The 23,820-nt window shown below is 47.9% G+C and overlaps 2 protein-coding genes across 8 annotated transcripts in view; one reads left to right on the top strand and one right to left on the bottom strand.

The window, feature by feature from the left end:
- Positions 1-787: 787 nt before the first annotated feature.
- LOC144327458 (syncytin-B-like) lies at positions 788-3,856 on the bottom strand. Its single transcript, XM_077926908.1, has one exon. The coding sequence runs from the start codon at positions 3,174-3,176 to the stop codon at positions 1,623-1,625; it is 1,554 nt and encodes a 517-aa protein (XP_077783034.1). The 5' UTR covers positions 3,177-3,856; the 3' UTR covers positions 788-1,622.
- A 12,713-nt stretch (positions 3,857-16,569) lies between these two features.
- The window catches only part of EMSY (EMSY transcriptional repressor, BRCA2 interacting), a 45,434-nt gene continuing 38,183 nt past the window's right edge, over positions 16,570-23,820 (top strand). For 5 of the 7 annotated variants that reach the window (XR_013392503.1, XM_077926909.1, XM_077926913.1 and 2 more), the window contains exon 1: positions 16,570-16,724. The gene's annotated coding sequence lies outside the window, so the exon portion shown is untranslated. Of the gene's footprint in view, positions 16,725-22,763; positions 22,964-23,408; positions 23,538-23,820 lie in introns of all 7 variants that reach the window. The other 2 variants (XM_077926911.1, XM_077926910.1) reach the window with 2 other exon arrangements.

Consider the following 23,820-nt stretch of genomic DNA (forward strand, 5'->3'; position numbering starts at 1 on the left):
TTGGAGGAGACTGAAGCGGGAAGGTTGTGCGCATGCGCAAGGAGAGGGTTGGGAGAGCTAGAAAATAACGTGATTTTTAAAGGCAAACCAGACAAATGGATGGTCGGAGCAGGCGGGAATAACACAATAGTAAGACGAGGTCGAGGACAGCAGAAAGGTGATGGACGTTTGCAGTGTCCTACTACCACATTTCAGAGGAGCAGTAGAATGTGCAAAAGCCCAACAGGCTCTCACCAATATTTTTATTTTGTAAACTGCCTTGTGGTCCTTGGATGAATGGCAGTATAGAATTTTAATTAAGAAGAAGTTTGGGACGCAGCAAGCTCATCCTGGACACTTAGGGGGCTGAGGAGCACATCACCATCTACATTGAGAAGTGAGAGAGGAAGGGATATTGATTTTGTGTTTTCATTTTGATAATTTGTTTTTTATATTCTGACTTTATGTTGTAACCACCCCGAGACCTGCAGGTATAATAGGGTGGTATACAAATGTAATAAATAATTATTGTTTTTGTTTTTTTAGAGGATGGTAAGAAAGTGGACTGCCTTGCCGTGGCAAAGGGGTTTGAATAACTCAGAGAAGCTATGAGCTATGCCATGCAGGGCCACCCAAGATGGACAGGTCAAAGTGGAGCGTTTTGACCAAACGTGATCCACCTGGAGCAGGAACCGGCAAGCCACTCCAGTATCCCTACCAAGAAAGTGAAGCCTTATTTACCTAGGGATCCATCAGCCACGCCATCCCCGGACCTTGGAGGGAACAAAAGTACCAGGAAAGCAAAATCTTCTTTGGAGAAAAAGAGTTTATTGAAATCTGTGCACAGGGACAGCCAGCAGAATCGCTTCTGAAATCTGGCTGTGTCCCAAGACACTTCAGCAGACTCTCTTATACTTTTCTGAACATCCTTTCCCCCTCCCCTACCCTCCTAAAACCTACCCAATCAGTTGGCAAGTTTTCAACTTATTCCTTATATGGCACATTGCTTGCTAAACACATCTTATTGCTAGCTAAGCACTTCCCCCCCCCTCTTGCTTATACGTGTCTTTTCTCATCTTTGCATTAGTAAGCATAAGACAGGAAAAGGGGCCTCTTTATCAGGCCTGGTTAAATTTGCAGACAGCAGCTATAATATTCTTGCAAGCTAACAGGGTAGGAAATGAACTTTTGACCTGCCAGCCAAATTTAGCAAACAGTCACTGGCGGTGTGCTAACCATCTGGCCGAAATTTGCAGAAGTAAGATTAGCACAGGATTAGCACAGGAATTTACTGCAGATAATATTTGAGAGTAACCTTTCTTAGATACAAAATACAGAGCTCAGGTGCAGATTTCTTAGGTAACTGGGTGCTGCTTAGAAGTTGGCGTTGGGGCCCTTCTCATCCCCTGCATATATGTCTTGCATTCCAAAGCATTTTTTAAAACAGGTAACACAAAACAGGAAACAGCTCCCAGTCTGCAGAGCTGGAAACAGGAAGCAGCTTCTGGCCTACAGAGCTGACGCATTTGCGGTTTCTGCTAGCTGCCTAACCACAACTGCAGCCCTTTAGCGTCTTTGCCTTATAATATTCTTGTTAACCCTTCCTTCTCCCTTCACTCCCTCCTCTTTTTTTGAACAATCTACTACTTAGATTCGTTCTGGGGTAGGGGTCTATATTCTCTCATTACAGCAATCACGCGAGGTCCCATCATGCGGGACATCATCTTCTCCATCATATTTTGCAAGCATTGCATCAAGCAGGGAATACAAAAGCAAAGAAGCAATAGAAGCATTATTGGGCCCACCAGCATGGTAAATATTCTCCCCATCCATCCACCATCGGGCAACCAAGAATATAACCAATTCCACGGATCACCTTCTGTAGTTTTTAGCGGGTTTTCAGCTATCATTGTTTCCATGTGGTCAATTGTGGCCGAAATGCTGACATTATTATCTGGGATAAACATGCAGCAATGAGAATGAACTAACGCACAAACTCCTCCCTTCGAGGCCAACATTACATCTAAAGCATAACGATTTTGCAGAACGACCTCCCTCATAGCAGACACTTCTTGATTTAGGTCTTTTAATGCCTTAATGGTATCATTAAATAGCCCTTCTGTCCAATTGGCGAGCAAATGAAGATCTCTATAATTCATGGCAGCCCCTAAGGAGGGTAGTAGGGCTCGCGATACCTGGGTCCCAACATAGTGGTTAATAGGTGTATTCACTGCCCTGCGGTTACGCAGTCTGAGAGATGTTGGTAACTCTCCTATCTTATATAAAAGGGGAACCACCATTCCTAGGGTACAAACTCCAGTGAGATCTCGGGGAATGGACTTGAATGCTGCATCGCCACAAATTAGCCAGAGTTCTTCCGGAAGGAGGTGACTGATGTTTCGGTGCTGCTCTGACCACTTGAAAGCTTGTGAAAACAGAAGGCTTACGTGCCATAGCTCCTGGGTAAAATTTAATAGGGTCTGAACAGAGGAATTGGAACTAGAGCTTTTGTGGAGGTGGTGCATATCAGTCATTAGCTTGGCGCTAGTATCGGATTGATAACACCGGGAGGTATTTCCATAATTAACGAAGGCAGAGCAGGCCTTATCAAATACAAAATTCAATACATGTAAACAATCGGGGTAAGTCCCTCGTGGGGGTGACCCTTCAGAAAATTTTAAACAAATAAAAGCTGGCTCAGACAGGGCCAATTTTACGGGCGGCCACTGAGCTTCTTCAGGGTTTTGTCTATTTTTTATATTGAAGATATCATCGATGGGAATTCCATGTAGCATCAAACCTGGCCTTTTAGCATAAGGTGGTATGTGCATACACAGCCAACAATTGGAAAGATTTAACATTGTGGTGAACTTAAACATATCCTTTATGTAAATATTGTCTTTCCACATCTTATGATAATTTTCTCCTCGTGATATTTTACTCAATAATCTAGTCTCCATCTGACCATGTTCACCAGGTGCAGCACCTTCCTTGTCTCCTGCAACTAGGAGAACGAGGAACACTAGGAGGATCATCAAGGGGATAGAAGGATTACGTTTCCTCCCACAAATACGATACCGTTCATGCCAACAAAAATACGAGAGTATCCATATGACAAAAGCGGTACATATCACTCCTACCCACCAAACCCAATATCTCCATGGTTCCTCCCACCAATATTCAGGGGGTGTGCTCATTGTTGAAGAGCCCACTGATATTTGTGCCCGACTACCTGTTGAGCCTCAAGGATGAGAGCCCACCGGTGAGCTGATGCTCCCACTATGTGGGTCAATTTTTCTACTAACCCTGTTGGGTGGATTGAACTCTCGTCCTGCCTCCCTACTGACCAGAGCATATGGAAGCTGAAATCCTGGGGTGGCAATTCTTACTGGCACTTGTTTAGCAATTTCAATGCACACTCGGTTAAGGCTCCCACCCCTGCAATACTTGCATTAAGATAGGTTCCGTCCCATCTATCGCCTGGATTAAGAGTAGGACCTGGTCTATCAAATGAGGTTGGTACAGTGCTCTACCTCCCAGATAACAGTTGATTACCCTCCCACAACAGCAAGAGCGGTCCAGAACTCGATAGATTTCGATCGTCTCTGCAACTTCCCGTATGAGCACTATCCACGCGTGCTGGGCAGTGGTGTGGGAGAGGAGCCACAACGGGGCAGTGGGGTGTTTCAATACGGCAATCTCATCAAACCCCAGTTTCCAATAGCCAAAAAGCACGCCATCTCTTACCACCGGCAAGACGAACCAGTCGTAGCAGAGGCCAGCAGGCCAATAAGGGCGGTATGGCTCAGTGGGGTCAGGGCTGTGGGGCATAGAGCAGATAACAGAGAAGAAAAGAGAAAAGAAAAAAGTCATTATGAAAGTATTAGATGTCCTGGTGGACTTCCTGGATCAGTCCCGGCACGGGTTTTCACGTTGGGGACGCTGCCCGCGGGCGCCCCTCCCATCCAATTCTTCAGCCGTGCGTAGAGGTATTAGCCTCCGGAGTAATACCAGCAGGGCGGTCGTCTACCGGGCGCCTGGAGATGGTCAGCCGAAGGGAGTTCTCTGGATCTGGTGTTACTGTCCAGTCGGAAATGGCTTTCTTCACTCGAGTATGGTGGACCCACGGGGTGATGCCAGCAACCTTCACAGCAGTAGGTGTAGAGAGTAGCACAGTGTATGGTCCCCTCCAGCAGGGCTGTAGGGGGGTTCGCTGCCAGTCTTTCACCCACACTTCGTCACCTGGCTCGAACTGATGGAACGGTTCAGTTAACACACATGGGGTGCGAGCCTGGGTCCACCTGTTGAGATAAGAGAAAACTTGGGAGAGTGACTGTACATAGTTATTCAATTTCACATCTTGGCTAGCATATGGAGTTAACATTCTAACATATGGAACTGGTCTCCCAAACATAACTTCAAAGGGTGACAAATGGGTCCGTTTTGACGGGAGACTGCGGACCCTGAGTAACGCCAAGGGCAACATGGTCACCCAATTAGACCCGGTCTCCTGTGTCAGCTTGGACAGCTGATTCTTTAGAGTTCTGTTCATTCTCTCTACTTTTCCAGAACTCTGGGGTCTATAAGCAGTATGCAGCTTCCAGTTGATCTGGAGCGCTTTTGCCAGCCCCTGTAGGACTGCATGAACAAATGCTGGTCCATTATCAGATCCTATGGACCTTGGCAATCCATAGCGAGGGATGATTTCCCTAAGCAGGCACCTGGTTACTTCAAATGCCTTTTCAGTCTTTGTGGGCCATGCTTCGACCCATCCGGTGTAGGTGCACACTGCTACCAGCAGGTAGCGGTGCAGTCCACAACGGGGTAATTCAGTAAAGTCCACGACAAGATCTTCCATAGGTGCCGTTCCACTGTGCTGAATCCCTGGGGGAGCCAGTGGTCCGGCTCTGGGATTATTCTTTTGACACAGCAGGCATTTCCTGGAAATCTGGGCTGCCAGTTGGTAGAGGTGGGCTATATAGAAGCATTTCTCCAGCTGCTTGGTTGTAGCATCGGGTCCTATGTGGGTTGAATCATGGTACCTCTGAATTATTTGCCGCGAAAGAGACTCTGGAATCCATATCCTGTCATCAGGGGTAAGGTACCATCCTTCTTTGGTCAATGTCAGTTCCTGGGCGTCTGCAGTGTCCTTTTCCTGCTTTGTATAAGCTGGCTTGTCAGCGGTGCTTAAAATCTCTTCTGGGACTAGTGCTCCGATAACCGAGGTGGGGGCTAGTTCCCGAGCTGCTTCCTTGGCCACTCTGTCTGCCAATCGATTTCCTCTGGCCACTTCCCCTGGTCCAGTCTTGTGGCCATAGCAATGGATAACTGCCACTGCCTCGGGCTCCCATACAGCATCCAGAAGGTTCAATAAGGCTTGTGGGTGGGCCACCTGGCTTCCTCTGGAGGTAAGCAAACCTCTTTCTTTCCATAAGGCTCCATGGGCATGTAAAGTCAGGAATGCATACTTAGAATCTGTATAAATGTTTATCTTCTGTCCCTTTGCCAGGCTCAGGGCTCTGGTAAGCGCAGTTAGCTCTGCCAGCTGGGACGATGTTCCAGGCGGGAGTGATTTTGCCTCGATCACCTGGTCTTCCAGGGCTACCACTGCATAGCCTGCTTTCCGCTGTCCAGTCTCAACAAAGCTGCTTCCATCTACAAACCATGAAGGCCAGTGGGGGTTTGCCTCATCTTTTAAATCAGGTCTGCTGGAATATACTTCATCCATCACTTCAATGCAATCGTGCGTCTGCTCCTCACCTTCTCCTACCGGCAACAGGGTAGCTGGGTTGAGGGTGGTGGTAACCTGGAACTTCAAACGCGGGTGCAACAATAGCATCTGGCACTTTCTCATTTTTGCTTGGGAGAGGAAATAGGTACCCTTCATGTCAAGCAGAGCTGGGACTGCATGCGGGGTTACACAAACAGTGTCTTGGCCAAAAGTAAATTTGTCTGCTTTGTTCAGTAGGGTGGCTACTGCCACTACTGCTCTCATGCATGGCGGTAAACCTTGTTCTGTAGGCGTCAGGCGCTCAGATAGGTATGCCACGGGCTGCTGCCAGCTTCCCAATTTTTGGCATAGCACTCCCTTTGCTGTTCCCTGGTCTTCATCCACAAACAGGGAGAAAGGCTTTTCAGGATTTGGGATGCCCAGCGCTGGTGCTTGCTGCAATGCCTTTTTCAGATCCTTGAAGGCATGCTGTTGCTCTTCTCTCCACACAAAGGGGTCCTTTTCAGTTCCTCTGGTTGATTCATGCAGAGGCTTGGCGATTGTGCTGTAGTCTGGTATCCATATTCTACAGAATCCTGCTGAGCCCAAAAAGCCGCGAAGTTCCCTGCGATTCTTTGGCTCTGGAATCTGGATGATGGCTTGCTTCCTTTCTTCCCTTAGGGTCCGTCGCTGATGGGATATATCAAATCCAAGGTATTTTACAGTGGGTTGGCATATTTGGGCCTTTTTCTTGGATACTCGGTATCCTGCTTCAGCCAGGTGATTTAACAAGTCCTTGGTGGCTTTCATACACGTGTCCTCGTCTGAACAGGCCAAAAGGAGGTCATCTACGTACTGCAACAAAACCCTGTGTGGGCTGGTGGGAAAGCCAGACAGATCCGAGGCCAATGCAACCCCAAAAAGGGTTGGAGAATTCTTGAAGCCTTGTGGAAGCCTCGTCCACGTGTATTGCACCCTAGTGCCCGTTCCTGGATCTGTCCATTGAAATGCAAACAGGGGCTGACTTTCTTCTGCCAGACGGCAACAGAAGAATGCATCCTTCAAGTCCAATACGGTGAAATAACATGCGGTGGGAGGGATTAGACTCAACAGCGTGTAAGGATTGGGCACATTGGGGTGGAGGGTCTCCACGGCCTGGTTAACTAATCTAAGGTCTTGGACCGGGCGATACGAGCCATCTTCCTTCTTCACCGGCAAGAGTGGGGTGTTCCACTGAGATTGACACTGCCTCAGGATGCCATGGCGAAGTAACCGTTCCAAATGTACCCATACTCCTTCCGCAGCTCTTCGGGGGATAGGATATTGGTTCACAGCCACAGGGTTGGCGAATGGCTTGGGCTTGACTATTATAGGTGGGATGTTCTTTGCCATTCCGGGTGGGTTGCTTTCTGCCCATACTCCAGGGTTAACTTCTTGCAGGAGGTCCTCTGGGATAATCCCCTCCTCTTCTTTTACCATCATTAAGCGCCAGTGTTCCCTCAAGGGTACCTCTAAGGAGAACTCTCCTGCTTGCCCTGTAGTCATTGTCACTTCTCCTGTCGGTTGGAAGGAAATCTGGGCTTGCAATTTTGATAGCAGGTCTCGGCCCAATAATGGGATGGGACACTCTGGTATATACAAAAACTTGTGTTGGACCACTTGGCCGCCCAAGCGACAGGCAACAGATTGCAAGAAGGGGGCTTTTTGTGATTTGCCTGTAGCTCCTATTATGTTAATTGTTTGCTTGGTGGGCTTGGACACTGGTACTGGCAAAACAGAGTGGGCGGCTCCTGTGTCAACCATGAAGGGGATGGTTCGGTTCCCTGTTTGTATTTTGACCATGGGCTCACGGGAACCTAAATCAGCTGGGCCCGGTCTGTCCTAGTATTCTTCCTCCTCCTCTCTCAGGCTCATCGCGCCGGGCTGTCTTTGGGTTGGAGGGTGCCAGGGAGGTCCCTGTCCACGTCCTCTACCCCTGCCTGCATTTGCCGATGTCCAAGGTCTCAGTTCCTGTCCAGGTCCCACGGGGATTGTGCCTGGGATTCGTTCTCCTCGTCCTCTTCCACCTGAGTGAGCCTGTGGGCATTCTCTTTTCCAGTGCCCTTCCTGCCGGCAGATGGCGCACTGGTTCTTCCCCAGACGGTCTTGCCCTCCTCCCCGGGCACTTCCTCTTTCCTGAGGGGTGGGTGCGGTAGCCTGTAGCGCCATCAACTTCTTTGCTTGATACTTCTCCTTTTTCTTTTGTGCCTCTTCCTCCCTCTGATTATAAGTGGTTTGAGCCAGTTCTAACATCCACTCAAGGGTGTGGCCCATGAACGCTTCGTGTTTCTGGATTTTTCGGCGGACATCGGGCGCTGCCTGAGCTACAAAGGCAGTTTTTATGATAGGGGCATTGGCCACCTCATCTGGGTCCACAGGAGTATACTGGCGGTAAGCTTCCTTCAACCTTTCCAGATAGGCTCCTGGGGGCTCCTCACTCCCTTGCATTATTTCCCTGATCTTGGCAAAATTAGTAGGCTTCCTGGCTGCCCTTCTCATGCCATTTAAGACATTCTGGCGATAAGTGATGAGGGTATTTTGCCCATCTGTGGTCTGATAATCCCAATTTGGTGTATTTTCAGGATATCCTGTTGCAACAACTTGCTCTCCTGCCCCCTGCGTTCTCATGTGTGCTCGGGCTTCAGTATGAATTCGCCTAACCTCCTCTGTAGTTAGCAAGGCATCCATCAAATACTGTACATCATCATAGGTGGGATTGTAGGTTTTGAAAATTCCCTCAAACAGCCTAATTATTTTTGCTGGGTTTTCCTCAAATGAAGGGTTTTGGTTCCTCCAGTTACAAACATCTGCACTAGAGAAGGGGACATGTTGAACTGTATAAGTTCTATTGGGTACCACCCCGTTAGGTCCCGCGGGGGCCGGTGGGTCGTATACTCTGCGGAGAGGCATCACTCTGGCCGCGCCCTTTTCCTGTGCTTCATGTGCCCTATGGAGGGCCACTCTTTTCGCTGCCTTTCCCCATTCTCTCTGCCACTTCCTTTTCTGTTGCCCTGTACATTCCGCCGCCTTTAACAAATGGGGGCTGACATCCACTTCTTTTACATAAGGTTCCACATACTTCCTCAAACGCTCTGCCTGTTCCTCTGTCCATGTCTTATTATCCTTTGTCAACTTAACTAATCTTTCTACAAATTCTTCATCCTCATCATCCTCTTCTGATTCATCAGTCTTGGGTTCGGGCTGGGGGCCAGCTCCTCCCAGTGCCTGGGGACCTGGGTCTGGTGGATTTGCCTGAGGGGTAGTTGGTGGAGCATAGGGTGGAGGTGGTTTAATGATTCCCCCTTCCCTATCTTCTGGATCTTGTATCACTGGGGGCCTTTCTGACTTCCCTGCCGGTCGAACTGCACAAACTGTACTTTGTGGGGCATCGCCTTGGCAGGCTTTCAACCACGGTGGGTTCTTTTCTACATTGGTTTTCCAAGTAGAAATATAAGGGATCTGGTCTGGGTGGACATTCAAGATGTTCTGGTATAACGGGCTGATTAGTTGCAAATCAAAGCTCCCTTCTGAAGGCCAATTAACTTCTTGTAAGGGCCAATCAACTTCACACAATGTCCTCATTCTCTGTCGTCTCAATTTAAATCCCCAATCATCATGTTTTGTGGCTGCTTTCCAGTTGTCTAAAAAGCATTCCAGGGGACTACATTGGCTTGCCCCAGACCCCTTTTTTTTTTTTTTTCAGATACTCCGCTCCTAACCGGGTTGTAAATTCTTTCACACTCCACACACTACAGATTGTGGCCTGCACGAGGTCGCCCTGGCAGAAAACGCACAACCCTGCAATCGCTCGGCCAAGGGGCACTAATACCCCGGCCCACACTTGACAACAATTCAGTCACTGGAGTATCTGACATGCAACATAGCAACATACAAATCACATCAATATAATTTCAACATGTAACACACTAAACACACCAAAATAACTTCAGCATGCAATACACAAAACACACCAAAATAATTTCCCCTCCTTCTTCTGTTCCAAATTTTTGCTGGTGGCACTCTCCTGCACAACCAGTCCCCTTTATTCCTGGTGGCTGGCACCCTACTGCGCAGCCAATCCCCTTTTTACCAAACCTTACTGGTGGCACAACACTGCCACGCCCTTTTTTCCCTTCCTGGCTGCACTCTACTGCATGACCAGGTGAGGCTGATTAGGCCTCGCCCTTTCCGTCGGGCTGCCCTTTCCGTCGGGCTTACCTTTTCCGCTGCGGATTCCCTTCCCCTCGGCGCCGTCCTCTTTGTTTTTCTCCCTCAACAAGATGTCTCCACTGCAGGACAGTGTGGCTGGCTCCCCCCACGAAACAGGCGGGGTGCGCACGGGAGCCTGCAAACGCTGCTGAGCTGTTCACCTTGGTTGAGCCTGGCCCTCCGGTCCGTATTTGGGGAGGGGGCTTATCCCGGACGAGCCCCCAAAGAAATGAAGCCTTATTTACCTAGGGATCCATCAGCCACGCCATCCCCGGACCTTGGAGGGAACAAAAGTACCAGGAAAGCAAAATCTTCTTTGGAGAAAAAGAGTTTATTGAAATCTGTGCACAGGGACAGCCAGCAGAATCGCTTCTGAAATCTGGCTGTGTCCCAAGACACTTCAGCAGACTCTCTTATACTTTTCTGAACATCCTTTCCCCCTCCCCTACCCTCCTAAAACCTACCCAATCAGTTGGCAAGTTTTCAACTTATTCCTTATATGGCACATTGCTTGCTAAACACATCTTATTGCTAGCTAAGCACTTCCCCCCCCCTCTTGCTTATACGTGTCTTTTCTCATCTTTGCATTAGTAAGCATAAGACAGGAAAAGGGGCCTCTTTATCAGGCCTGGTTAAATTTGCAGACAGCAGCTATAATATTCTTGCAAGCTAACAGGGTAGGAAATGAACTTTTGACCTGCCAGCCAAATTTAGCAAACAGTCACTGGCGGTGTGCTAACCATCTGGCCGAAATTTGCAGAAGTAAGATTAGCACAGGATTAGCACAGGAATTTACTGCAGATAATATTTGAGAGTAACCTTTCTTAGATACAAAATACAGAGCTCAGGTGCAGATTTCTTAGGTAACTGGGTGCTGCTTAGAAGTTGGCGTTGGGGCCCTTCTCATCCCCTGCATATATGTCTTGCATTCCAAAGCATTTTTTAAAACAGGTAACACAAAACAGGAAACAGCTCCCAGTCTGCAGAGCTGGAAACAGGAAGCAGCTTCTGGCCTACAGAGCTGACGCATTTGCGGTTTCTGCTAGCTGCCTAACCACAACTGCAGCCCTTTAGCGTCTTTGCCTTATAATATTCTTGTTAACCCTTCCTTCTCCCTTCAAAAGCTCCATGGACAAACCATAAAGAAGGCTGATCGCCAAATGGATGCTTTTGAATTATGGTGCTGGAGGAGACTCTTGAGGGTCCCATGGACTGCAAGAAGATCAAACCTATCCATTCTTAAGGGAATCAGCCCTGAGTGCTCACTGGAAGGACAGATCCTGAAGCTGAGGCTCCAAGACTTTGGCCACCTCATGAGAAGAGAAGACTCCCTGGAAAAGACCCTGATGTTGGGGAAGATGGAGGGCACAAGGAGAAGGGGACGACAGAGGACGAGATGGTTGGACAGTGTTCTCGAAGCTACCAGCATGAGTCTGACCAAACTGCAGGAGGCAGTGGAAGACAGAAGTGCCTGGCGTGCTCTGGTCCAGGGGGTCACAAAGAGTCGGACATGACTAAACAACAACAACAAAGAAAGGGGATTGCTTGTGATCTTATCTGTAAGCCACCTTGTCCCTGGACAGGGGAAAAGGCATAGAAATAAATGTATAATAATAATAATAATAATAATAATAATAATAATAATAATCCACTGAACAATAACTCTTCGGCTAATTTTAGGAAAGTCAGAGCAGTCCTGCTTTTCCTGATGGAAGGCAATATTATTTTTTTGACATCCTACTAACCGTGTTCTCTCAAAAGCAAGCCCCACTGTCTTCAAGGAAGCTTTATGCTCAAGTAAACTTGCAGCTGTTTGTGTGTGCTGAAGAAGGCTTGGATGGAGGCTTCATTCACTGCCCTGGGTTGCAAGGAAGGAAGGTTCCTTCCTTTGAAAAAATCCCACAGGGTATGTGATTCCTCTGAGGAATGCAGTTTGAAATTTAGGTTTGATTACTGAGAGTGTGGCGAGCTCAACTCCTTCAGAAATCTGCTCTGGAGTTTATTGCCCCATATTTATTTATTCCCGTTACACCAAGCCAGCCCTGATTATTTTTTTTCAAGGATTTGTTCCATTATAGCCTCCATCCCATTGTTTTAGCAAAGAGACCAGGGCAAAACCCAACTTAAAAAACAAACAAAACTCCTTTGTGATAAAGCTTCCAGACATTCACACTAACCCCAAGTGTCCTGGAAATGGCTCTTGTATAATAAAATATCCAGAGCTGATCCATTAAAAAGACTTTTTCCTGTTGGGTAATGAGTTTTTAAGTATATGCGTGCTTTAGATTAACTGAGAGAATCCCCCTTTACATTGCAAAAAATCCCTCTACGTGCATACTGTTAATATTAGTACGTCTCTGCCTTTGAAACCACCAGCATTCAAATATGTATTTGCTGTATGTTTTACTAAAGAGCTTTCCAGATGTACACTCACATTTAATTCTATGTTTTTAGCGTGTTGGGAGGCTCAGAGCTGCATCGTGCCACAGTCCAAGTAACATTATTGGTTTCTATCTTTTCTCTGGGGCAGGCGAGTAGGAATTCTGCTAAAGTTTCTTGTTGTGTGTGTGGATTAATTTTAAAATGGCCATGCAATTCCTATCATGCTGATAGAGCCACATAAAGGTGATAGTAGTGATAGATCAGTGGCCACAAGTAGATAACTTTCATTCCTGAATTTCTCCTGCGGACATAAAGAAATAAGAACTGCACAAATTTGTATGTGTGTATAACTTAATTTATCTCTGTTCATTTTCTCTCTCTGACACACGCATCCATTCACAAGCAATATATGACTATTTTTTTGAGTTTTATTTATTAACGTTCTTATGTTACATCGGTAAACGTTATCATATTACACTGCGAGGCTTATTACAAAACAATTTTAAGCATGTATACTGTCTCTGACTCTCTTACGGCAATACAAAGTTTATATACCTAAAGGAAAAAAACCAAGGACAAAAAACTATTCCAAAATCATATATGTACCAACACGTTGGACTTCCTGTCTGTCCCGTTGTATATTCCTTTTCTACAATATACTCTTATTATTGTATATTTCTTTACATTTTATCTAATACATTCCTATATCAATACGTACCCTTGGTTTTATTTCTCAACTCAGTCTCTCTCCAACAATACAGTGGTACCTCGGGTTACATACGCTTCAGGTTACATACGCTTCAGGTTACAGACTCCGCTAACCCAGAAATAGTGCTTTAGGTTAAGAACTTTGCTTCAGGATGAGAACAGAAATCGTGCTCTGGCGGTGTGGCGGCAGCAGGAGGCCCCATTAGCTAAAGTGGTGCTTCAGGTTAAGAACAGTTTCAGGTTAAGAACAGACCTCCAGAACGAATTAAGTACTTAACCCGAGTTACCACTGTATATGACTATTCAGCACCGGAACCAGTAACCACAGAAAGCTAAACCAGGGGTCAGCAAACTTTTTCAGCAGGGGGCCGGTCCACTGTCCCTCCGACCTTGTGGGGGGCCGGACTATATGTTGCCATGATTATGACCCGCATTTTTGGCAAAAACCCTTCTTGGAACCCCAACGTTGCCCAGATGTGAATTTTTTTTGGGGGGGTGGGTTATCCTTAATATCTTATATTGGATCTAGAAGGCAATTGGGCCTGATTTGGCCCGCAGGCCTTAGTTTGCCAACCCATGGGATAAACTTATGCCACAGAGCATATGCCATACATTTAAAGCACCTTGTTTTCCAACAAAGGATCCTGGGAGTTATAGTTTATCCCCTAACTGAGCTACAATTCTCAGCACGCTTAACAAGCCACAGTTCTCAGGAATCTCAGGGGAAAAGAAGGTGCTTCAAATTCATCGTTTAACAGCTGCATCCTGTTTTCAGCTCACGGCTGAGTGTTGGTTTTTTTTGTCAAGGTCACCCGATTATTTTTTGGCGGGAGGAAAGAACAAATTGGTAAATCTGTCCTTCCTCTGTCTCTTTTGCAAACAGATGTCTTCTAAAGGTTGTATCTCCTTGGCTCGGGGGGGTCACAAAACTCAATAACCTCCAACACTTTTCCAATGAAAATAGGGATGCCCTAAGGAAAACTTAAGGAAATCCGCACCCGGGATGCAGGTGGCGCTGTGGGTTAAACCACAGAGCCTAGGACTTGTCGAACAGAAGGTCGGTGGTTCGAATCCTTGCAACGGGGTGAGCTCCCGTTGCAAGTAGATAAATAGGTACTGCTCCAGTGGGAAGGTAAACGGCGTTTCCGTGCGCTGCTCTGGTTCGCCAGAAGCGGCTTAGTCATGCTGGCCACATGACCTGGAAGCTGTACGCTGGCTCCCTCGGCCAATAAAGCGAGATGAGCGCCGCAACCCCAGAATCGTTCGCGACAGGACCTAACGGTCAGGGGTCCCTTTACCTTTTTAAGAAAAAGTGGGACGTTTCAGGATCAACTCAGAAACTGGGACAGCTTCTGTGAATCCAGGACTGTCCTTGGAGAGTAGGGACACCTGCACAAACACAACTTCCCAACAATCACCCGGGACACACGCACAAAAAGCTGGTATTGCAACACTGGTGGTCTTACCATTAAGAGGCTAAACCCAAACTTAAACAAGGACTGAATTTAAACCAGAGAAGAGGAACAGCATTCTCTCCCTGTGCTGTAGCTAAGTTACACCTTTTCTTTTCTTCCCTGTTCACACAATCCAGTTGGAAAATTGCAGATAATTTCAACATGCTGTTGGGAGTGATGCATACAGAGAAAAACCGGGGTGATGGGGCGGGGGGGAACGGATCCTCCACTGTTTTTCTAAGAAAGGAAAACAGGTTCGCCTGACGGCTTGATGACAGTCGTGAACCAAAGACTCGCCCCGTGGCAGGAATGAGCTCCAGGATTCTGACAGGAGCTTCCTTATTTTATTGCTTTTTCCTCCAGGCTCCATTAGTGCCGAGGTCCCTGCAGCATTTCCAGGGAACTCCAATCTGGTAATTTCCATGGAAAAAAATTGGCCTGAGTCAAGCTGTCAGCGAGATGGGCTTTCCCCCTCTGCTTTAAATGAGCATTGTGCATTGCTCTCTGATCTGTGGCTTCCATGGCTAATGTCTGGTCCGTTGTGCCTGATGTCAGCACTTTGGATTGGGAGAGGGAGAGAGGAACACATCTGGAACATAATCATGGGGGGGGGGGCATAGCATTATCCGGAAGGAGCCCCCGGCTGCACCCAGTGTGCACAGGGTGGACGGAGCAAATGATCAAACCTATCCATTCTGAAGGAAATCAGCCCTGAGGGCTCACTGGAAGGACAGATCCTGAAGCTGAGGCTCCAAGACTTTGGCCACCTCATGAGAAGAGAAGACTCCCTGGAAAAGACCCTGATGTTGGGAAAGATGGAGGGCACAAGGAGAAGGGGACGACAGAGGACGAGATGGTTGGACAGTGTTCTCGAAGCTACCAGCATGAGTTTGACCAAACTGCGGGAGGCAGTGGAAGACAGGAGTGCCTGGCGTGCTCTGGTCCAGGGGGTCACAAAGAGTCGGACACGACTAAATGACTAAACAACAACACCACATATTGGTAAGAGCTTGAGTGTTTTGTGTGGCAGCAGTGGCGTAGCGTGGGTTGTGAGCACCCGGGGCAAGGCATGTAATTTGCGCCCCCTAACCCGTGGATTTGCGCCCCCTAACCTGTGGATTTGCCCTAACCCCAGATGTTGCGCCCGGTGCGACCAGCCCCCCCTGCACCCCCCACGCTACGCCACTGTGTGGCAGCACTTACACTTCGGAACTCCCTGCCTATTGATAGCAAGCAGGCATAAGTGTCTGCCCAAAAACACATTCTTGTTTAAAAAAAACCCACCCAGATGCTTAGAAATGCTGGTGTAAAATTTAACCCATTCTAGTGTGCGTGTTTCAGTGCATCTTATCGTTTTATCTTCCTGTAAACCGCTTTGAGGGTTGTTGGTGTTTTTTTAAAGCAGCAGCAACAACGATAAAGCAGTGTAAACATTCCATCAAGCAAACAAATGAAGATTTCTGGAAGGGCAGGGAGTTTTTCTCTCTCGCAAATGCTGGAGCTCGGGGACATCCAACGAATCTGAGCATTGCAAGAGTCCTGACAGCTGGAGGGCAAGAAAAAGAAAGGACTTCCCCACGCAGCACATAGCGGATCTGTGGAACTCACCGCCACAAGAGGGAACGATGAGGACCACCAATTCGGATGGCCTCAAAAGAGCTGCTCAGCCCCGCCTGATTCATACGAGCTCTTCCTCCACCACCACCCCATCAATTCCTATATAACGGCATAAACGTGGCACCAAACATTGCAATGCGCCTGATATTAACATTACACCGTTCGACTGCGAAACAGCCCGCCACTGGAGGTGGTAGTGCCACGGATGATCTTAGCCGAGACACCTCCATTGGCAGGAGGGGGCGCTGGACTAGATGTCCCTCGAGGTGCCCTTCCAGCTCCACGACTCTATGATTTCCCACCCCCTCCTCTTCGGCCAGAGCGCCGCGCTGGGGAGCCGGAAGCGCTTCGTTGATTCCAACCCGCCGGCATTCGAAGCCGAGGCTCGAGAGCGCGAGCGAAAAACTACACCCCCCAGCATGCCTCGGGCGCCGGCCTCCTTTCCCCACCCCTCCCTTCTGCGCGTGCGTCCCGCGCCTGCGCGCGGCGCCCTTTTCTGCCCGCCATCTTGGCTCCCTTCAGCTGGCGCCGACGCCAAACAAACCCGCCGCCTCAGACGCCGAAGGTGCCCGCCGAGCTCGGGCGGCGCGGGAGGACCCATGGTTTCCCCGGGGGAGGAGCGGCAGGTGGGTCTCCCGGGGAGGAGGAGGAGGAGGTGGTGGGAATTGAGGGGGGGGGTTGGAAGAGAGCGAGGAAGGAGGAAGAGCGAGACCCTCCTCTTCCTCCTCCTTTGAAAGGGGGGGGAAGGGCAGGCCTGTCGCAGGGAGTTCCTCAGGTCTCTCCTTCCCTGCTTGCCTCTCTTCACGTTTCTGAGTTTTATTGGCGTAAACTCGGGAGATAAGCTATTTTTCGCTCACAGCATCTCTTCTCTTTTTTCTGGCGGGGTGGTGGGAGACATAATAATAATAATAATAATAATAATAATAATAATAATAAGTCGGCCTTTCCCTTCCCTCCAACCCCAGTGGGATAATAGGCAGCTCCCTGTTATCTCAGGGAGATGTGATTTCCCTTCTTGTGTGTGAAATAAAGGATCGCCTCCCTCCTTCCATTCCACCCCCAGTTTGAATGGGAGCTGATTTGCCTCAGTTCCAGGACTGGTTGTGGCGGCTCCTCTGCAAGCCTCTCTTCGTCCCCCTCCTTCCCTCGTCTCTCTTTTTTTTGTGTGTGGGAGAAATAATGGCCTCCTTCCTTCCTTCCTTCCTTCCTTCCTTCCTTCCTTCCACCTCTTGCATCTACATCTCCCGCTGTTTCCAGGTAGATGGGCCCGCTTCCTACATCGAAGGAGTTCATTACCCTCAGTTATATAGGATCGCTCCTTTTCCACCTGCCTCTCTTCAAACCCCCCCCCCTCAGATATTTGGGAAGAAGAGAAAATAGGGATACAATCACCATCGCCCCTCTTTCCTTTCCATCTCTTCTATCTACTACCCCCCCCACACACTGATTGGCTGCTTTATTATTTTATTTCCTCCCCCCCCCTTGAATTTTTTGGGGTGTGGGTGTGCTAATGGGGCACAGAAGAGAATATATGTGGGTTATCTGTAATTTCCTCATTCCTGCCTCCCACCCTCTGTTTTCGGAAGAGAGTCAAAAAAAGACAGAGAACTGTAATTTTCCCTATCTGCCACCCCCCCTTTCTCTGTTTCCAGCTGTTCGATTTGACTGATATTCTCCACCTCTCAAGTCTCCCCCCCCCCCATCATCTTCCTTTCCATATCATGTAATATTTGTGTATATTGTTGTTTGGCGTAGCCTCTCATTCCACTGCTGATTGGTTGGTGCCTGGTTCTCATTTATGTGCGTTTGGGCTTTTGCCCCCAAAAATAAATAAATATGTGCATTTGGGCTCTTGCTACCTTTGCTCTCCCTTCCCCCATCTTCCTTTTCCACTTCCTTGATTTTGGATTATTTCTCCTCCTTCCCCATGTGTCTCTCTTCCCCATAAAAAAAAAAAAAAGTGGGGCGGGGGGGGGGAGTAATTTGGAGCTGTGGCTGTTACATTTCTCCCTGCCTTTCTCCTCTTCAGCCCCCCCCCCCATCTGATGATCTTTACATGCATTCCTTTTCCCCAGCCCTTTCCCTTCCCATATATATATCTATATCCACACACACCTTTGTGTGGGGTGCAATAAGGAAATAACTGCCCCCCCCCCCTGTTTAGCACTCCTTGGTTGGTGCTGCTTTGCATGCCTGCCTCCCTCTTCCCCAATTCATCTCTGGGGTTTTTATCTTGTTTTTAAGGGCAGGAAAGAAAGAGCTTTTCTGTGTCCCATCTCCCTCCTCCTTGCCCGCTGTTTGATTGATTTGCTTAGCTGTTTTTTCTGTTTCTGCCTCTGATTCTCTTCCCTTTCCTAGTCCAAGGGGTTATTGCCAAGTGGACCCATTTCTTTCTTTCCCACCGGAGATTCCTCTGTGGCACCCCCTCCTCCTTGCCCTCTTTTCCGGCCTGCCTTCTCTGGGGTCTGCTTTTGTTGGCCCCTTTCCTCCTCCCCTTAATCCTCATTGTCCACCATTGCAAACAGTAGTGGGTAGTTAGTCTGTTGTCAAATGAAATATGCCCCTTCAGCCTTCTCTTACCCGCTTTGACAGCTTCATTCTCAATGTGGCAGCCCGTTTTGAACCCTTTTCCTCACCAAGCCTGCAGCCTTGAGTTTGCCTACTTGTGAGGAAGTTGTGTTGCTCTTGGTTGATTTGACTCTTGAGTAAAATAGGATCTGGTTCTGCAAGAATCAGCAGCGTGCACACACAAAATCAGTGATTCATTTTCCATCTAGGGCATCAGTTTTTATGTCCATCAAGTTTTAATGCCCCAGCGGCCAGTTCCTACGTAGCATGATGGACCCACCAGGCCAGGGATGGAAAACTTGTGGTCCTCCAGATGTTATTGGCCTGCAGCTTCCATCTTTCCTGACCCTTGACCTTCCAGGCAGGGACTGATGGAAGTTGTAGTTCAGCAACATCAATCAGATGGCACATTTCCTGTCCTGCATGTACAGTTTGTGTGTTCCTCTTCCTCTTCTCATCAAAGTTTTTTTTTTTGCTTTGTTTTCTGGTTCTGTCCAGAACAGAACATGTATACATTTGGGGTGGGGAAGAGGAGCAAACTCTTCCGAGATCCTTCAGTTAAAAGCATCAATCCTGACCTCACTTACCAGAGAGTAAGTCCCACTGAACTCAGATGGGCTTAATGTTTGATATGCACAGAATTGTACTGTTAGTTAACTAATTGGTATACAGAGAGGGCAAACTTGAATCTGTGAGGCTTGGAATTAAGGACACACAATTACCGTCCTTTTCCATCTATAAGACTAGGTTTTTTTACTTTAAAATTATGTGAAAAACTGTGGGTCATCTTATACACAGGGCAATCTCCCCCTTATTTTCTTAAATTGGAGTCCCTAAATAGGAGTCTTATACATGGGAGTGTCTTATACATGGAAAAATGCGGTAATTTTTGACACTCGCTTTGGCTCTGGTTTATTACTTTAAAAAAAAACGGGAAGAAGAAACGGCAAATACGAAAGCTGACCTTTTCTTCTCTGCACAAGTAGCGTCTTGTTCATTAAGTCATCTCTTCCTTCCACGTGTCATAAAGAAGGTTTTGATAACAGGCAAATGTATTCAAGTTTAATTGCTCAACTAGTTAAGATGTAGCTGATCTGTTTTAAAATCAAAATCCTTAGATCGGTTGACAAACCAGTTTGGCGTCACCTGCTTTCCTGGTGGTAACTGTTTTTGCGCTGCCAAATCCAGAAGTTTATCCGTGACCTGAGGGCCTTGCTGCCAGTGTGTGGGTGTGGATATGTTGTTTAGATAGCTCCAGGGGGGCTGTTAAGGCCGAACTAACCATTAATTCATTGCTTTGTGGAGGAGGGCCCCAGCCAGGTTTGCAGTGGCTTAATGAGGACTGTGATTGTACTATGTTAGTATCAAAAGGTAGAGTATATGGGGTTTTAGGGGAGGGGGAGTATCTCTGGTGGGGGACATGTTGTGGTTCTCAGGGGTACCTTGTCCACCTTTGGTCCCCACGCTGCACTCAGCCTCTACCTGTGGCTCTTAGAATAATAATAATAATAATAATATTCCAACTGAATATTAAAAACAATACAGCATCAGACATTAAAAACTTCCCTAAACAGGGCTGCCTTCAGTTGTCTTTTAAAAGTAAAATAGTTGTTTATTGCCTTGACATCTGCTGGGAGGGCGTTCCACAGGGCAGGCGCCACTACCAAGAAGGCCCTCTGCCTGGTTCCCTGTAACCTCACTTCTCGCAGCGAGGGAACTGCCAGAAGGCCCTTGGCACTGGACCTCAGTGTCCGGGCTGGATGATGGGGTAGAGACACTCCTTCAGTTATACAGGACGGAGGCCGTTTAGAAGCTGTTAGCATGTGACATCGGCCACACCATGGGAAATAGATTTGACTGACCAGCTAAACCAAGTGAGGGTAGCTGATGGGTGTCAAACCCTCGGTATGTTGGGGATTTCCCCTGCATGTGGAGACAGGCTCTGGCGGATCGAGCGGACGAGGCCAGTAGTGGGTCCAGTTGTCAAGAAGGCAGTTTCTGCATGTGCTGTAGAGCAGGGGTAGTCAACCTTTTTATACCTACCGCCCACTAATGCATCTGTCTTGATGGTAAAATTTCCTTTCCGCTCACCAGTGCTCGATGGAAGGAGGATTCAGCTTGTGACCCCCTACTGCCCACCTAGGATCCTGAAACGCCCACTAGTGGACGGTAGGGACCAGGTTGACAACCCCTTCTGTAGAGGGAAGTGAGGGGCAGATGGGGCTTGTCTTCTTTGCTTACCCCAGCAAATTACCGTATATGTCAAAATTAAAAGGTAAAGGTAAAGGTACCCCTGCCCATACGGGCCAGTCTTGACAGACTCTAGGGTTGTGCGCCCATCTCACTCAAGAGGCCGGGGGCCAGCGCTGTCCAGAGACACTTCCGGGTCACGTGGCCAGCGTGACAAGCTGCATCTGGCGAGCCAGAGCCGCACACGGAAACGCCGTTTACCTTCCCGCTGGTAAGCGGTCCCTATTTATCTACTTGCACCCTGAGGTGCTTTCGAACTGCTAGGTTGGCAGGCGCTGGGACCGAGCGACGGGAGCGCACCCCACTGCGGGGATTCGAACCGCCGACCTTTTGATCGGCAAGCCCTAAGAGCTGAGGCTTTTACCCACAGCGCCACCCGCGTCCCATATGTCAAAATTACAAATACCTAAATACAGACGGTCATTTACCCTCGCTAGATTCAACGTGCTGCCATCTGCCTTACTGCAGGGCAGATTTGAGGACAAACCATATGCAGAACGAATCTGCCCCTGCTGCTTAATTGAGGTAGAAACTGTCTCTCATGCCTTGTTATGCTGCCGTTTCTACGGGGATATACGCTTGGTATTTATTACCCCTGCTATGCAAAAATCTCCAAATGAATCCAAACTTTAATGTCTAAAATCCCTGGTAGAGGACAAGGACCCTAAGATCACATTAAGGGTAGCCAAATTCTGTGCGATTGCCATAAAACGTAGGGAACAAGCTGTGCTATCATAATGATTAAGGCCTTAAATGATAATTTTAGGTTATATGTTAGTGACTAAGTTTTAATTCATGTATTTTTTTTACTGTTGCTATATTTGTAGTGTCCCTGTTATACTTAATTGCAAATTCAAATGTATCCCTATTGTGTTTTATGACTTCCTTGATATTGTATGTGGGCTGGAACTGGTCTGTGACCGAAATAATGAAATTCAATTCCCTTTACACCTACCAGTGCTTGATGGAAGGAGGATTCAGCTTGTGCTGTAGAAACCCCTACCGCCCACCTGAATCGCCCACTAGTGGGCGGTAGGGACCAGGTTGACAACCCCTGCTGTAGAGGGAAGTGAGGGGCAGTTGGGGGCTTGTCTTCCTGGGAAGGGAGCCCATCTTGGAGAAGGAAGGAAAGCTCTGATCCTAAACCTCTCCTGTCTTGCGGGATATCTTCGGGAGTGGAGTCCCTAGGATGGTTGGATGGTACTTTTACTCCTTCTGGCAACCCCTGCAGCCAAGCTGCTGCCTAAAAAATGGCTTGCCTTTCCTTTGGACCACATCAGCGAGTTCGAGAGGGGTGCCCTTATCTTCTGGGCAGTCCAGGACGTCCATATACACTGCCCAGGCTTGCACCCCACTGCCCGATTTTCAGCTGTGTTTCTTTTGTATGATATTTCACCTCTATTGATGCATTCTATTTTTATATCTCGTGTGCTGCCTCGAGACTGCTGTCTTAAAAAAAATTAATGAACAAATCCTTCCCTACCATGAGACACTTGGCACTGGCTTTCCTCAGAGTTTTGTAGGGCAACAGTCCTGATGTGGTCGTGTGTCCTGCAGACAGAGTCGTGTTAGGAGGGAGCGTGTCCAGAGGGGGAGACTAGGATGCTGCTGTAGCTGGAAGCCAAAGTCCTAGGGGGAGCGGCTGGAAGAGCTGGGCCTGGTTTTCATCTGGAGAACAAAAGTTTAAGGGGAGACCTGATCAAGAGGTCCTTACCTGGATGGAGCAAACTTGTTGCTCCAGACCAGACCAAATGGGTGGAAGATAGCAGGGAATCTGATTTTGGCTAAGCGTTAGGGAGAACCTGCTAATGGTATGAACTATTCAGCTGTGGAACGGTCATCTTCAGGAGGCGATGGGCTCTTTTTCACTTGCGGTTTTGAACCAGACAGAAGGTTGGTGACAATCTGCCAGGGGTGCTGCAGTTGCGGACTTCTGCTGTGAGCCAGGGCTTTGGGCTAGATGGCCTTAGATGACCTTTCCAGCTCTTACCATTCAGCATCAGTCCTGTTGCTGGCATTTCCTTCCTGCATTCCAGTGGCTCGTTTGGTGAGGTGTTTTGTTTCTTTTCTTTTGCCGTCTCTGGGGTCCATGAAAGATGAGCGGACATGAGATGGGTCTCCTTGCTTCCCCAACCCTTTGCGAGTCTGGTGCCATGTAAAACAGGTCTTTTAGGTTGACCCAACAGGCTTATTTCCAACCCAGTCTCCTTTTTCCAGCCACTCAGCCAAACAGCAATAGACTCATCACCTCCATTTTCTCTCTCCGTGTTATATATGCCTTTAATTTCCTCTTAAGAAATATTACAACTCCCTAGCTCTCTCCCCCCTCCACCCCCTGAATTTTGAGATAAAAGGCAGGCAAGGGCTGTTAAATCTCCTGCATCTCATTTGCACCAGTGTTTTATTTGCTTAACATAGTTGGCTGTAAATAATTGATTGTTTGGGGATTTGATTTCTTAATTGGTTTAGAATTGAGTCTTTTGGTGTTTCAGAGCAGCCCAGTTTTTCACTTCTGATAAACGAATGCACCGGCTGTTCCTGCTCCAATCTGACCCCTCTGACCTCCCGCCTCCGATTGAGCAGAAATAAGCATGATGATGGTACATGAACAAGAAGCAATGGTATATATCTTTTCTACCTGAAGTGTCTGTGTGGGAATTAAAGGGAAGAAAGTTAGGGACGCGTGACCCTGCACAACAAAGCAGGACTGCAACTGCCATCATCACCACCTCCTGATCTGGGGCTGATGGAAGTTTGAGGCCCACTGATTTGCCATTCCGGCTTTACAATCTAATATATAATATAACCAACCCAATGAAAAGCTCTAAAGTAAAGAAACAAACGATCCCGCCCTCCTGCTCCATTATTTTTTGTTTAGTTTGTTTTAATTTGCTGCATTAATTT

The sequence above is a fragment of the Podarcis muralis genome, chromosome 4 (genome assembly GCF_964188315.1).
Source record: "Podarcis muralis chromosome 4, rPodMur119.hap1.1, whole genome shotgun sequence".
Taxonomy (NCBI): Eukaryota; Metazoa; Chordata; class Lepidosauria; order Squamata; family Lacertidae; genus Podarcis; species Podarcis muralis.

Excerpts from the sequence above, each read along its gene's own strand:
- LOC144327458 (XM_077926908.1), bottom strand. The coding sequence starts at position 3,176 with ATGAGCACACCCCCTGAATATTGGTGGGAGGAACCATGGAGATATTGG.